This window comes from Mus musculus, chromosome 6 (genome assembly GCF_000001635.26).
Source record: "Mus musculus strain C57BL/6J chromosome 6, GRCm38.p6 C57BL/6J".
Taxonomy (NCBI): domain Eukaryota; kingdom Metazoa; phylum Chordata; class Mammalia; order Rodentia; family Muridae; genus Mus; species Mus musculus.
The window spans coordinates 61952651-61966499 of NC_000072.6; the positions used below are offsets into that span (position 1 = coordinate 61952651).

Here is a 13849-nt window from a genome sequence, read left to right on the forward strand (position 1 = left end):
CTGGAATACACCCCCCCCACACACACACACACATGCACACACATGCCGCAGACCTTCTGGGTCCCTATGTCTGCGTGGAACAGGGTCTCTTGACGCGGGTGGGCAAAGCGTGGATGAATGACAGACAGACACACACGCAGGAGAGTTTGTGTGGAATCTGAATGTAATTTTACAACTGCATCAGACTTTTTATGCAGAGGACAATAAGGAAGTTGGGTGACATATTCGCAAGGTACAATTGAGGTAACCAGAATCTTACATAAAACAGAGGAATGCAAACACAAAAGGTCTAACGGGAACCACCCAGGATAGAATACATTGATAACAGCTGGGATCAACAAGGGCTCCACCTAAAATTCACTAATCTTAGAAGCCAGGGTCAAGGGCTTCGCGTCCTTGCCACAGTTCCTATTTTAGTCTCTTGTATAGTCCACCTTCCCCTTAGGCCATTGTAAATACGTGTGTATGGGTGTAACTCTGCTATAGTATCTATTCTGGTTTCTCCTTTGGTCTGAAACTTCCTTCTTTTTAAGTGATGGTAAATTCCTGTGTAAGGGAGTGACTTAGCTTTTACAATCTTGCTGAATTCTAAACCCTTGATCTTGGTCAAGGATGCCCTTGGACTGTTGGAACACTGGCTTTAGCCATGTCAGAGCACTTATAGGAAAATACTGAAAGAGAGCACGTGGATCCATACTCTAGACTAGCTTGGTAATGGAACTTGGGAATGAAAAATTAATGTATGGGTAGAGAACACTAGACTCCAGGAGGAGAGCTTCCTTGAAACTCTTTTGCCTCATGAGTGACTTTTAAGCCTTTCGGCTTGTCCAGTTGACTCGACCAGAGAGCATAGCACACACATACATGTACACACACATGCTTAATATGCTTCCAAACAATAAAGGCAAATTTAGTTTAGTTTGTAGAAGGAAAAGTCCATGTTTGAAAGTGATATCTAATTTGAGTGTCAGACAAAGTAACAAATCAGAGAAATATTGATAGAATGAGTCCAAAATAGAATGCACCCAACTCTCAGAAAAGTAGAAAGGAACAAGAAGCTATTTAAGAGCAGTACAGAGTCAGGAATAAGGGGCAGTTCAGTAAGTGTAGTTCAGCTGAGTTCAGGCAATGGAGTAGAGTGCAGGTAAGTGCTGTTTAATTGAATGTACTTGAGTTGATTTGAGGTCTTGCTGTTCCATTCAGTTCTATTCAGTTCATGCAGTCAGTACAGTGCTGTTTGTGGAATTCAGAGGCAGTTTTTCTAAGTAGAGCCATTCAATGATTAGTCAAAAGAGTGTGAATCAGTAATCTTGGAGTGGAGTTTTGAGCCATAAAAGGTGAGCTGAACCAGCCAGCCAGAACTCAGAAAGAACTAGAAGGGTGAACTTTTTCCAGCAGTACGTCTCTGAGACAATCAATTATATCTGGTGAATAAAAGTTACGTTTACATTTCACAAAATAATCATTTTACTAGATGTATTGAAGATGCAAATTTATAACTCAAGTTATGTATCATTCATAATCTTATCAGAAATACTCTGACTTGAATAAAATTATTAGCTTAATAAGAAAAAATATGATTTTCTATTCTGTTAAATTATTTAGAGAAATGCAAAACATGTTAATTTTGTTAATATACTTTATATCTGCATATACATTTTGCTTGCTTTATTTTTTAGTTTATTTTACACACTTGTATATCTTGGTTGCATGCATATTTGAATATATGTGGGTACCTGTTGCCCAAATAGGCTACAAGAGAACATCTAAACCCCTTGAACTGGAGTTATTCATGATTGTAAACCATATGGGTGCTGGAAATTTAATCCAGGTCTTCTGTAAAAGCAGCCAGTGCTCTTACCTGCTAAACTCTGGAGGAACTTTAAGCTCTTGCATGAGATCACATTAAACTCCTTTCTAAGTTTACATGATCCACTGGAGTGCAGAAACATCCTTAGTACACACCTTTAATCACTACCAATGAAGGTTAATTTGTAGATGGAAGCAGCCATGTTTAAAAGTGAAATCTAATTAAGAGGCATACAAAGTGATGAATTAGAGAAATATTTGTCAGAATGAGTCAGAGATACATGCCCAACTCTCTAGAGAACAGCACAGGAAAAGGGCTATTTAAGAACAGCATAGGGAGAAAATCAGACTAGACATCGCTTTGTGTTATATGATGTGTTGTTTGTGAATGGCAGTTTTACTGGGACAGTTTTACAGAGACAAGTTGCAGAGAGGAAAAGCTAGGCACAGACAAAGACAGAACAAGCCAGATAATGAGAAGGAGCCAGAAGATTAAAACATATTGCCAAGGTTAGTATGAGGCCAAGTAGAGTAATTCAGTCAGAAGCCCAGAGAAGCTGAATAGAATCAGCAGGAAGACTAGATTGTTTGGAAGCTAGAAACTTCCAGACCTAGACCTAGGGATAGTTAGAACAGAGAACGAAATGTTTTGGGCTCAGCACAAGCCATGTATTCACACAGCATGGGTATGGCTCTTATCTCATCCCAACATCATCTCAGCAAATAGAAGCAGTAGCTACACTGAGCCATGTCTCCAGCCCCTGTTAATATACTTTAATGACATGTAGTACCCATATCACTTTATTGGATAAATATGAGGTTTTGATTTGTATAGAAAAAGTATAACAATCAAATTAGCATAATTAATATATTTATCACTTCAAGAATTTATAGTTGCTTTTTTTTAAATTCCCCTGACACGAGCAGCTGATTTATAAAGAAGAAAATGAAAAGAAGTCAGTCTGAATTTTGAGAATATCTTATCCCTCATTTTTATATCTTCAGTATCAAAGTAACATGTGTATAAGGAAGTACAAACTTCCTTTGAAAATTCTTACCATTTAGACAGCTTTTGTGTCTTCTTTCCATTTCCCCTTCTGCCCAGCTCAAAGTATGCTAGCTACAGCATTAGCATTTCTTAAGTAAAGTGCTTCCCAGCATTTTAAACGTATTCATTTTTTAATGTTAAATCATGTGATTCTGTGTGGGGGTATATGCACTCGATAGTAGTTGCCAGTGGCCTTAAGATGGAGTCAGATATCTGGAAGCTGAAGTAAATGCTGATTGTGAGCCATCTGACCTAAGTATTAGGAGCTAAACTACAAGAGCAGCATGTTCTTATAACTGTTGAGCCATGTCTCTAGGCCTACTTCTAGGTCTCCCAGTGCACAGGACAACTTGTGTTGGGATAGAACCTGGACTTCTGCATTAGAGTGAATACCAGTGATCCCAGGCTGTTGAAGCTCAAGTAGTGTGCACAGAAGAGTTACTGTCTCTGTAGGAGTTCTTTCTGTGCCTTCCCTCTCCAACCTAGAAGATGGCTGGCTCAATGTCATTCCAAGCTGTGGTCTGTGCAGATGTCTATTACAGGCCTCAATATAATTAACAGATAACACTGTAAGAGAAAAGAGAAAAAAAGAAAAGGGAAAAGTTAGAAAAATGATGAGAAAAATATGAAAGAAATTGCATGCTGTAGCATTGCTTATTGTTGTTATAACTGTGGGTAATGTGACTTTCACTTCATTTCTTCAAGGCAAGTAACCCACTTCAGGGATTACTGCAGGAATTAAATTTATCATTTGGTTTTGATAGCAAATCAATCTTCTAATATATTCCTTTATTATGTTTCATTGACTCAATAAAGATAGATTATACATAATCCTGGGGTGGATGGATGGATAGATAGATGATAGATAGACAGACAGACAGACTGAAAGAAAGATAGATAGCAGAAAAACAATCAATAAGTTTAGTTTTCCATCTTGTGTCATGAACTCATTTTGCAATTACCTTCATAATAAATAGGTTAAATCTCTCTCGAAAGCATAGTGTGTATTTGGCTAGGCTTGCATTTTCTTCTACTATGAAAAACATTTGTAACACTAGAAAAGGGAATTTCTTTGTGATAACTAAATTCTGAGTACTTTCCTTTATTACAGTGTTCTTGTACTGATTGTGAGTTGATACCTTGTGTGTAGTTATGTATTATACATATTTATTTTCTTCCAGGGTTTAAGCCTGAAACGACTGGAGGCTGTACAAGGAGGGAGAGAGGTAAGAAAATATAAGGGGAAGAAGAGAGGGAAGAAGAGAACATTGTTCAGGTGGGTGGTGTAGTGTTAGTGACTAAGGACATTGATATTGTAAATACAAATGTGAACATATATGTAAATACATGCACACATATATACATATATGTAGTATATATACATATATGTATGTATATATTTTCTCATATATTCCCATTCATTATGCATATGTTTAAATTAAGATATTATTTATATAAGTAGACAAATATGCTTATTTCTTTGATGCTGAAGAAAACAATGTTCATCTTGGTAAGGAAGTTGAAGAAAATACCGTTCGTCTTGGAAGGAAGTGTTTCTATTGATATGGGTTTCCTAAGCACCATGTCCTTCAGAGAGCTCAGAAAAGCCTTTTCAGCAAAATTTGCAATATTAGTATTTAAAATACCTACTGTTGAATTAGCAGAATTCATGTAAGAATGATATATGTAAAAACTTGTTTTGCACTTGTTCTGGTCACACTTAAGTTCTTAAATCTTTAGTAAATGTTGATTTCCTCAAATGCTTTATAAATACAGTGAATTCACATTGTAGCAATATGGCAATATGACATCATATTATAAATGCTTTTATCTTCTAATTAAAGGGTAATGACAACTGCTGACATTCTCTGTTCTTGATGTACAAAAGTTTGATTCTGAATTCTAAGTTGATGGGAGGGGTGGGAAAGCCAGAATATTTGATTCAATAAGTCAGTGCTTTCTTTGTAGAAAATTTATTATTATTTTCAGTGAAATTATCTAACCAAATATTGGCAAAACTAGAGGTGTTTTTCTATTACAAAATAAGAAACAAATCTTCCCTCTATCACTTGTGATTTCATTCTCTACAAATGGACTTCTTTCTTTGTGAGTAACACTTGCTCATATCCTCTCCATTCTAATGTCTTCATGGGTATTTTCTCTTTCTGCTTATCATTTAGAGTCTCCCTCCATTACTCTGTTTCTCATACAAAGGAATACTTTCTCTTAGTGGCTCAGATAAGTTATCACATTAGAGAAACAACTGGAGGGAGTGAAATATAGATGCATTCTTTAGGAACTTTTCATGATGTAAGAACCAAGACTCCATATTCAGTAGGACTGATGCACATATGCACTCACAGAAGAGTAGGTAGCATGTGTGGATCTGCAGCATCATGTAACTCAAATTCCATTGCTGCAAATGCAAAGTGCACACAAAATCCCATTCCTAACATAGAAGCTGTTTGAAACTGATAACTTTGGGGAAAGAAAAAAATCAGTTTTGTACACTGGAGTGTCAATATATATGTTAACCATAACCATAATCTAGGGCAGACTCCAAACTCAGGAATAGATGGCCAACACTGAACAGACTCAATGTACTTTCTGTTTCAGTTTTTAAAATATATATTTTGTCTATTTTGTTTGTTTTGATTTTCATTTTTGAGAGAGACAGGGAAAATAAGTATGAGGAAGTTGACTCACTAGATGAGTGGTAGGACCTAGGAAGTGTCGAATAAGGAAAAGTCATGATCAAAATATATTGTATGAAAAATTAAATAAATATAAAAGTTTAAATAAAAAATATTTACTCTTAAGCATTATGAATTCTCAGTTCTTTTATTACTTTGCAGGTCTAAAGGAGAAAAGCAGGCAGGGATACTTGACATTTTATCAAATCCCAATCAAATTCATACCATGCATGCATCAGGTAAATCTTACAATCTAAGAGTGCTGAACCATTAAATAATTCTAATTAATAAAAAGGAAAGCATAAGGGCTGAAGAGATAGTGTGGCAGTTAATTGCATTTACTGTTCTAAGAGAAGACCCATGTTCAGTTCCGATCATTCACATAGCAACTTAAAGCTACTTGTAACTCCAGTATCAGAAGATCTGATTCCTTTTTCGGGTCTTCATTCACAGACACTACACACATGTAATACACAGACATGCATAAGGACAAAACACCCAGACACCACACACACACACACACACACACACACACACACACACAAACACAAAAATTTTAAAGAAAGGAACATCTTTATCCTGACTTTTAGAGCTTTAATCACAATATACTATTAACTAATTCATAGAATTAAAATATAATAACTAAAATCATCAAAGACTCTCTAAATCAAAGCCTGTATTCAAAGAAACCAAGAATCAGATATTTAAAGTTGTATAAGAGCTACCCATCAAAATGGCTCAGCGGGTAAGGGTACTTGACCTCTCTTCTAGCACGACTGGGTAAGGCCATGGCTCCTGAGGATGACATCAGAGACTCTCATAGGTGCAGTGACTGCTTTTCTTTGGAAGTACTAAAGCATGTTGACATACAGAACACACTGATTACTTCTTATGTGATAGTACCTTCTAAGCAGCAGTGCTATAGTTCCTCTGTCCTTGTTCGGTGCTCTCAGGGACACCTATGGGGAAGGATACATTATATCCTTGCAAAAATAGGGTAATATTGTTAAGCCGTGGAAAATATAATTCATTTCATCAGTAAACATTATTTTTAAGATTAACACTACTCTAAAAACACATTGTTTGGTCTTCACTGAAAAGAGTTCTCATTGAAGTCTGCTTCTAATTTTTGCATTGCCTCCTATTTTATTTTTTTCTGTAAATACAATTATGTATAAGGAATATATCAATGGTGTACTTTAAATTAAAATATATTGCCTCACAAGTATTTTTGACTTATGGAAAAATCTAATAATATGTGTATAAGACACATACTATGTACATATTATGTATACATATATATACATATATACATACACACACACATATATATATGTGTGTATGTGTGTGTGTGTGTGTGTGTGTGTGTATATATATGAGAGAAAGAATTAAACTGTGGTCTGTAATAACGGTGAAGACAATTTAATCATCAAATCAATACTAGCTTAGTAATGACTTCTCCATTTGACCCTTTCTTTTCTCTACACATAGAAAACGAATACGGGAATTAAAATTCAAAATAACTCCTTTATTTTCTTTTGAGGTGTTTCTCAGTGATCTTCAATTTTGTCGAATTACTTAAAGTTAACATTATCCATGAATTAGAAAGTGATCTGTCTTATGATACCTAACTTTAGAGAAGTTGGAGACAATGTGTGGTGGAAACCATGTTGCCCAGTCTCAGAGGTTGCTGATCTATAAACAAAGATTCAGTTACAATGGCTCTAGAATATGTTGAGTGTCATGAATCTCCCTGATTACTCTTGACTATTGTATAATGTGTGTAAGTTATAAGGAAGTGCAGTGTTGCCTCTGAACAGTTAAATTTTAACACAGGTGTTTTCAATGCCCTGCAAATAGTCTCTTACAATTTCTCACTGTGAACCCATCATGACCGATAAAGATTTACCTACAATGATGTTGCTTAAGATAAATTACTTTGTTCAAGTTCAAATGACAGCCATTCCCAATAGGTGTTGATGGATGCAATACTAAGGACCAATTGGCAAATATTTATAAGAAGGTTTAAGAAATGTCACTGAAAATGTTCTATTCACTTCTTGAGTTAATGACAACATCTTGAGCATGCATGGAAAATTGAACTAGGCAGTAATGTGCGATTTAGGTAAGTGGAGAATCCTATTACAAAGCTAACAGCTGTGCAGGAAAGGCAGATTTGGACACTACTGTCTGTACAAAAATCCACATTTTTCACTTCACTGGGAATAAGAGATGGCTCCTTCTGGAAGCAAACATGAATGACCATGTCCCAGAAACACACATTTAGGTTACCTCAAATTCCCTCTTCCAACATGGATTCAATTTCATGAACTTTTTATAATGACAAAAGGAAGAAAGTCATAAATCAAGGTGCTTTCAAATTTTTTGATAGAAATGGTAAATGCAGGTTTTACACACAGCACAGAAATATCATCTACAGCCCTCAAATGCTGTCTCAGTCTTTTGGTTGTTGGATAAGTAGGATTTTATTAAGCAAATGCAATCAACAGTTTTCACTTGTTATCAGATGATTACGTCAATCTTCTTGGAGTGATGGGGGGAAAAGAAGGATTCTTTAGTGGACTGAAGATAGGCCAAGATAAATAGTAATTAGGCTCTGGATCTGAAGCAACAATTTCTTTCCCATTCTGAAGTTTTAGTCACTTAACTGGTCTTTGTAGACACTCCACCTCTTCAGACATTCTTGTTCACATTACTTCTTGTAATGTATCAATTATACACTATACATCGATTATGTTTCCAGAGGATCAGGGATGAGTGTGTGTATTATAGTGGAATTTTTAAAAATGATAATAGGTGAATAAATTATCAATGTATCTGTGTCTTTGCATGCTTTTATTGCATGTAATCATTGGGAGTGCTCTTACTGTGAAAGAAAGGTTTTGAGAATAATATATAAAATGTGACCATGTAACAATGATTTCCTCATGATTATGAACTAGGTTCCTCCATCCAGTGGAATTCACAGGTCATTCAAAAGCCTCAGTTAGGGTTCATGGATAAAAATAGATATGAATCAGTCTTCTCAGAATACTTATTATCATGTACAGTGATTTTATGAAAATACCAGGCAAAATTAAATTATCAGTTTTTTTTTTTAATGAAGAGGTGTATTCTTCCATTTTAAGAGGCATTAGAGTTTGAAAATACACATTTTTCTGTTGACGTTCTACTTATGGTGAGTATTGTTTAAGCATGAAATATTCTCATGAATGTAATTATTTCATTATATCTTGAATGTCTTTGTCATTAGGCTTACATAGCTTTGCATTGCTTATGTATTGAAAAATTATACATTTTTGTTTTAAATTGAAAATCAGTCTGGCCTGGGATACCATAGGAAGAAATTCAGAAAATGAAATAAATTCTCTTCTAAATGGTGAAATAATTTATCTGTATGACTTTAAGTAGCATGGAAAAATCACACAGACTTTTTTCCATTTGTGTTTTAATGGTAAGTATTAAGCAGATAATTAATTACTAGGTATTTTTAATATATATATATATATTAATTACTAGGTATTTTTAATTAAGTTATATATATTCTTAAATGTCTGTCAGGCCAATGGAAATAATCATTTTTAGATGTTGAACAGTCGGAGGGTGAGCCCAGAAGAGGACAAAGTCTGAACTGTTAAAAAAAGAGAGAAGAAAGAAAGAAAGAAAGAAAGAAAGAAAGAGGAAGGAAGGAAGGAAGGAAGGAAGGAAGGAAGGAAAGAAAGAAAGAAAGAAAGAAAGAAAGAAAGAAAGAAAGAAAGACGAACTACTGATTTCTAAGAATATAACAAAATGATGAAAAGTTATAGAAATAAGTGTCAGCCCATGTGCCAGGATACCAGTGTCCTCAAAGACCTGATATTTTTATGTAATTTTTAACTCAAGAAAGAAACTATATCTTTATTAGCTCTTTGAGATATTCATATATGTTTTGATCTTGTTCACACACCCCCTCTACCTCTTCTAAGACTTATTACCCTCACTGAAATATCCAGCCAGGTTTTGTGTTATTAGGGGATTTTGATTTGTTTTGTTTTGTTTTGGTTTGGTTTGGTTTGGTTGGTTTGGTTTGGTTTGTTTTCATATAAAGACCACTTCTGTCCAAATACTCTTGGATGTCTGCCCTTTCACTGGAGGATGGTCAACTTACCAAAGTAAAGCAATTTTCCCTCTGCCTGCAGCAAGCAGGTATCAATAGCTCCATGACTCTTGTCACCCTCTGAGATCCAGTCTGTGGTATCCTTGTACAGATTTTGTACATGGTGTCCCATCCTCTGTGTGATATTATGGCAAGCTGCACTGTCATGTCCAGAAGACACAGTTTCCATGTAGTCAGACACAACATCTGATTCTTAAACTCTTTCCTTTCTCTTTTACTCAATGACCTCTGAGCCTTGGATATAATTTTTAGTTTTTCTCTTATGATTTAATATTTTGTATCACTTTGTGGCTTCTATTATATGTCTTTGATAGCTCTGTTTTAAACAGAAAACCTACTTCTAGGAAACCTTCAAGATTAGCATTCATCTTTATATGTTGATAATAGTTGTTTTCTATTAACATGGCAGAAAAAAAAAACAGCAGGAAAAAAATGGCTAAGAGATTTTAAGAAAGAAGCAATTAAACAAAGGAAACAATGAGATTTGCAGTATAGACTAGTGGTACTGCTTTTCCTAGTTTGTGACACGCCTATGTTTCCAGTACTGTGAACTTAATTACACTTTCCTTATTATGTATTGTACAAATACGCTAAAATTTCAACTCTTACTCAACTGCATATTTTGAAAGTCACATTTATGTGTTTAGTAGGTATGTGTTCATACCTCATGTATGCTATGCTCCATGTCTGAGAACACTCTATGGAATTTGGTTCTCAACCACGTTGTGCTATGGAGAAAATAACTCTGATGTCAAGCACCCTTACCTGCTAAGCCATCTTGACCTCAGCTGGGGTGTTCTGAGAGATCTGTAAGTGCTCTAAATGCTGAGTTATCTCTCCAACTCCTATCCTTCCTTTTTTTTTTTTATAAATTAGATATTTTTAAAGGTTCATCACTCTTGCCAATGAGATCTACTTGATTTATGGCGTGACTTTAATTAGGATTGGTAAAATATAAACTATCTTATTTTTAATCCTTTAAACTGAAAATTAAAAAAGAAATGAGAAGTAATTATGCTTCCTAATCAATGTTTTATTTAAGTTGACGGCTTCCCAGGAGTTTGGTTGAAATATCCAGTGACACTTTAGTTGGATTTTTGCCTTTCTCTGAAATTATCAGTTTCAAATTACTTCTTGGTTAGGAGTGGGATTCTGTTTTCAGTAGTGGAATTGTATGTTACCCCAATCTGTGTAGATCTTATCCATGCTGCCTGACTTGCCTGTGAATTTGTGTGTTTAGCAGTCTTGTTGCATATAGAAGACATTGTTTCCTTGAGTCATCTACCACCTCTGGCTCTTAGCCTTTCTACCTTCTCCTTCAGCATAAATGCCTAAGTTTCAAGTAGAAACGTTTGATGAAAACAGCCCATTTACAACTGAGTGTTCTAAAGCCTTTTACTCTGTGCACATTGTCTAGTTTTGGATTCCTGTGTTGATTTCCATTTCCTTCTAGATTTTGTGATGAGTGTCTGGAGAATCACTATAGGTATAGTGATATGTCATTAGGAGCCATTTTAATGGTATGTTCCTTTAGAAGAATATTACTGGTAGGATTTCCCCTGGGCTTATATAGTGAGACATTCTTGGCTACTTTAGTAATGACAGATGTGGGTTCCATCTCATCAAAAGAGTCTTAAGCCCAATAAAATCTGGTTTATTTCTTCTACATTTTGGCACTGTTCCACCAATATATCTTGCAGGCTTGTTATTGTTTGCTACTCATTTGTAACTGGATGATATTGATGATTACCCTTTTCCTTTGGTAATATTCAGAGAACCCTCCAGCCTATGAATGCTAATCAACAGGGGTAAAACTTCTAGTTGGACACAAGCTTGACTGTTCTGTGCATGATAGTGCGAGAATAGTCTTCAGCAAAAAGACCTTGTGGTTTACCATCAGATTGTGGAAATTGACCAAAAACATTACCCATTGGGATATTTAATTATCCATATGAACTTTTCTAAACCATCAGAATCAGGGTATCTTGAACTAATCATACCCCAAAGAGGATTTTCATACTCTAAATTGTGTTTGAGATGACAATTTCTAAATAAGTCATCAAGACCTATGTGGACTATATCAGTTAATCTAATCAATTCCTCCATTCCCTTCTTCCTATTATAGAATAGGAATAAGATTAATTTTTCTGAGGAGCATGACTTGGAGGGCAAAATCTAAAGTCTCTGGGTTAATGAGGTTTGAGCCACATCCTCACATGTTCCACATTATGCAGATATTTTCACTCTTGAAATGGAAGTACCCATTTGTTTTTATCGTCAATGACCTTCAAGAATATGTCCATCAAGTCAAAGAAAATTATAAGAGTTACAGTTGTCGAAAGAGTAAGAAGTCACAGACACAGCCAGGCGGTGGTGGCACACGCCTTTAACCCCAGCACTTGAGAGGCAGATGCAGGTGGATTTCTGAGTTTGAGGCCAGCCTGGTCTACAGAGTGAGTTCCAGGACAGCCAGGGATATACAGAGAAACCCTGTCTCAGAAAAAGAAGAAGAAGAAGAAGAAGAAGAAGAAGAAGAAGAAGAAGAAGAAGAAGAAGAAGAAGAAGAAGAAGAAGAAGAAGAAGAAGTCACAGATACAGTTTAGTGATATCTCAGGCAGAAAACCATAAGTGCCACAAATCAGGCACTTACAAATCTTACTAACTACAAAGTGTGTAAAAACAGTGACAGAGAAGTATTTCCCTGAGAAAAGAATGAAAAAGATGGAGGAGGGAAGTTGTTAGAAGTCATCTCATGGGAAGAAGAAAGCATTTTCGACAAGTCAGGGAGAAGTGAAGACAGACAACAAAGTGGACATTTGTTGGAGTGAAATGCAGAGTTTTCTGCTCACCAACTAGGGATGCTTGTCGAAAGAAGTCGGGGCAGGAAAGTGGGTTGAGAGATTCTTTTGGATATAAGATTGACCATTTCTAGCGGTAAATAAAGAATGGTGATCAGTGAGCAAATGAATGAAAAATGATGGCAAACAATTGCAAATGGCCAGCCAGTATCTCAGTCTGCAGGGGCAGTGTCAGGAATGCAGGAAAGCAAGTCCAAGATGCTGATTACTGTAGTCTCAGGAAGCTATCATTACCAAAATAAAGAAAAAAATTTCAAAATGGCCTAGGCATGGCTAAAAGCTTTAAGTATGAGAAACCTATCACACACACACATGCACACACACACACACACACACACACACACACACACACACACACATGGATACAAACGGACGCATGGACACACACAGAGACATACACATGGACACACACAGAGACATACACATGGACACATGCATACAAACTTCTGCCACCCCCCCCCCACATTTACAATGATCTTAAGCAATAATTTAAATTCTAGTTTATTAGGCAAAAAATAAAGGTATGTTAAGATAAATATGTTCCTGGAAATTATACAACTGTTTCACATTTTACTTGGTGGAATTACTCCATTTGGATCATACATATGATTTGACACGCAACAAAAGCAGGAATTTCACCTAAAGAACCAAACAAGAGACCAAACAAATAATTTGCTTTCAAACAAAATGAAACTCTGTGATGAAAAGACAACACTGGGACATTTAGGAGGTTCTTGAAGGGTTATCAAAGTTTAGTTATCTAAAAGGTATAAGTCTTGCAACAGCTTCTGTGTCCTGGACACTAGGCTAGAATAATAAGGAGGGTTGTATAACAGGCCAACAGTGAAATTTCAAGTGACATAACAGGATTTCAATGGAAGATAAATTTCTTTGTGCTTACATAAAGCATCTTCAATCCTAGGAGCAACAATTTGCTATTGAACAACAGTGATAGTTTAGTCTCTACTAGATTTACCTCACTGTCTGGGAGACTCAAAAGGCCTGAGGAAAACTTATATCAAATAAGGTCTTGAGGCATAGGTGCTAAGTGCACCTCACAGTAACACCATGATAATTGACCATTGACCTCAGAAAATGACACAAGTGTAAAAAATAAAATAAATTTCTAAGTCATTGACTAAGCAAAGAAAACTAAGTTCTGTAGGACCCAAAAGCAATAAAAATAAATGCTTAAATCTTGGTTTAGGTTTTTGTGGGGGGAATTTAGTCAGAATGTCAAAAGTCTGTCTAGAGTATTAGAGGT

At 35.7% G+C, this 13849-nt stretch overlaps 1 protein-coding gene across 2 annotated transcripts in view; it reads left to right on the forward strand.

Moving 5' to 3' along the window:
- Positions 1-13849, forward strand: part of Ccser1 (coiled-coil serine rich 1) — a 1202904-nt gene that overhangs the window by 772691 nt on the left and 416364 nt on the right. For both annotated transcript variants that reach the window (NM_183310.2, NM_001164316.1), the window contains exon 10: positions 4039-4083. In NM_183310.2, the coding sequence (NP_899133.2) occupies positions 4039-4083 (45 nt within the window). The remainder of the gene's footprint in view (positions 1-4038; positions 4084-13849) is intronic.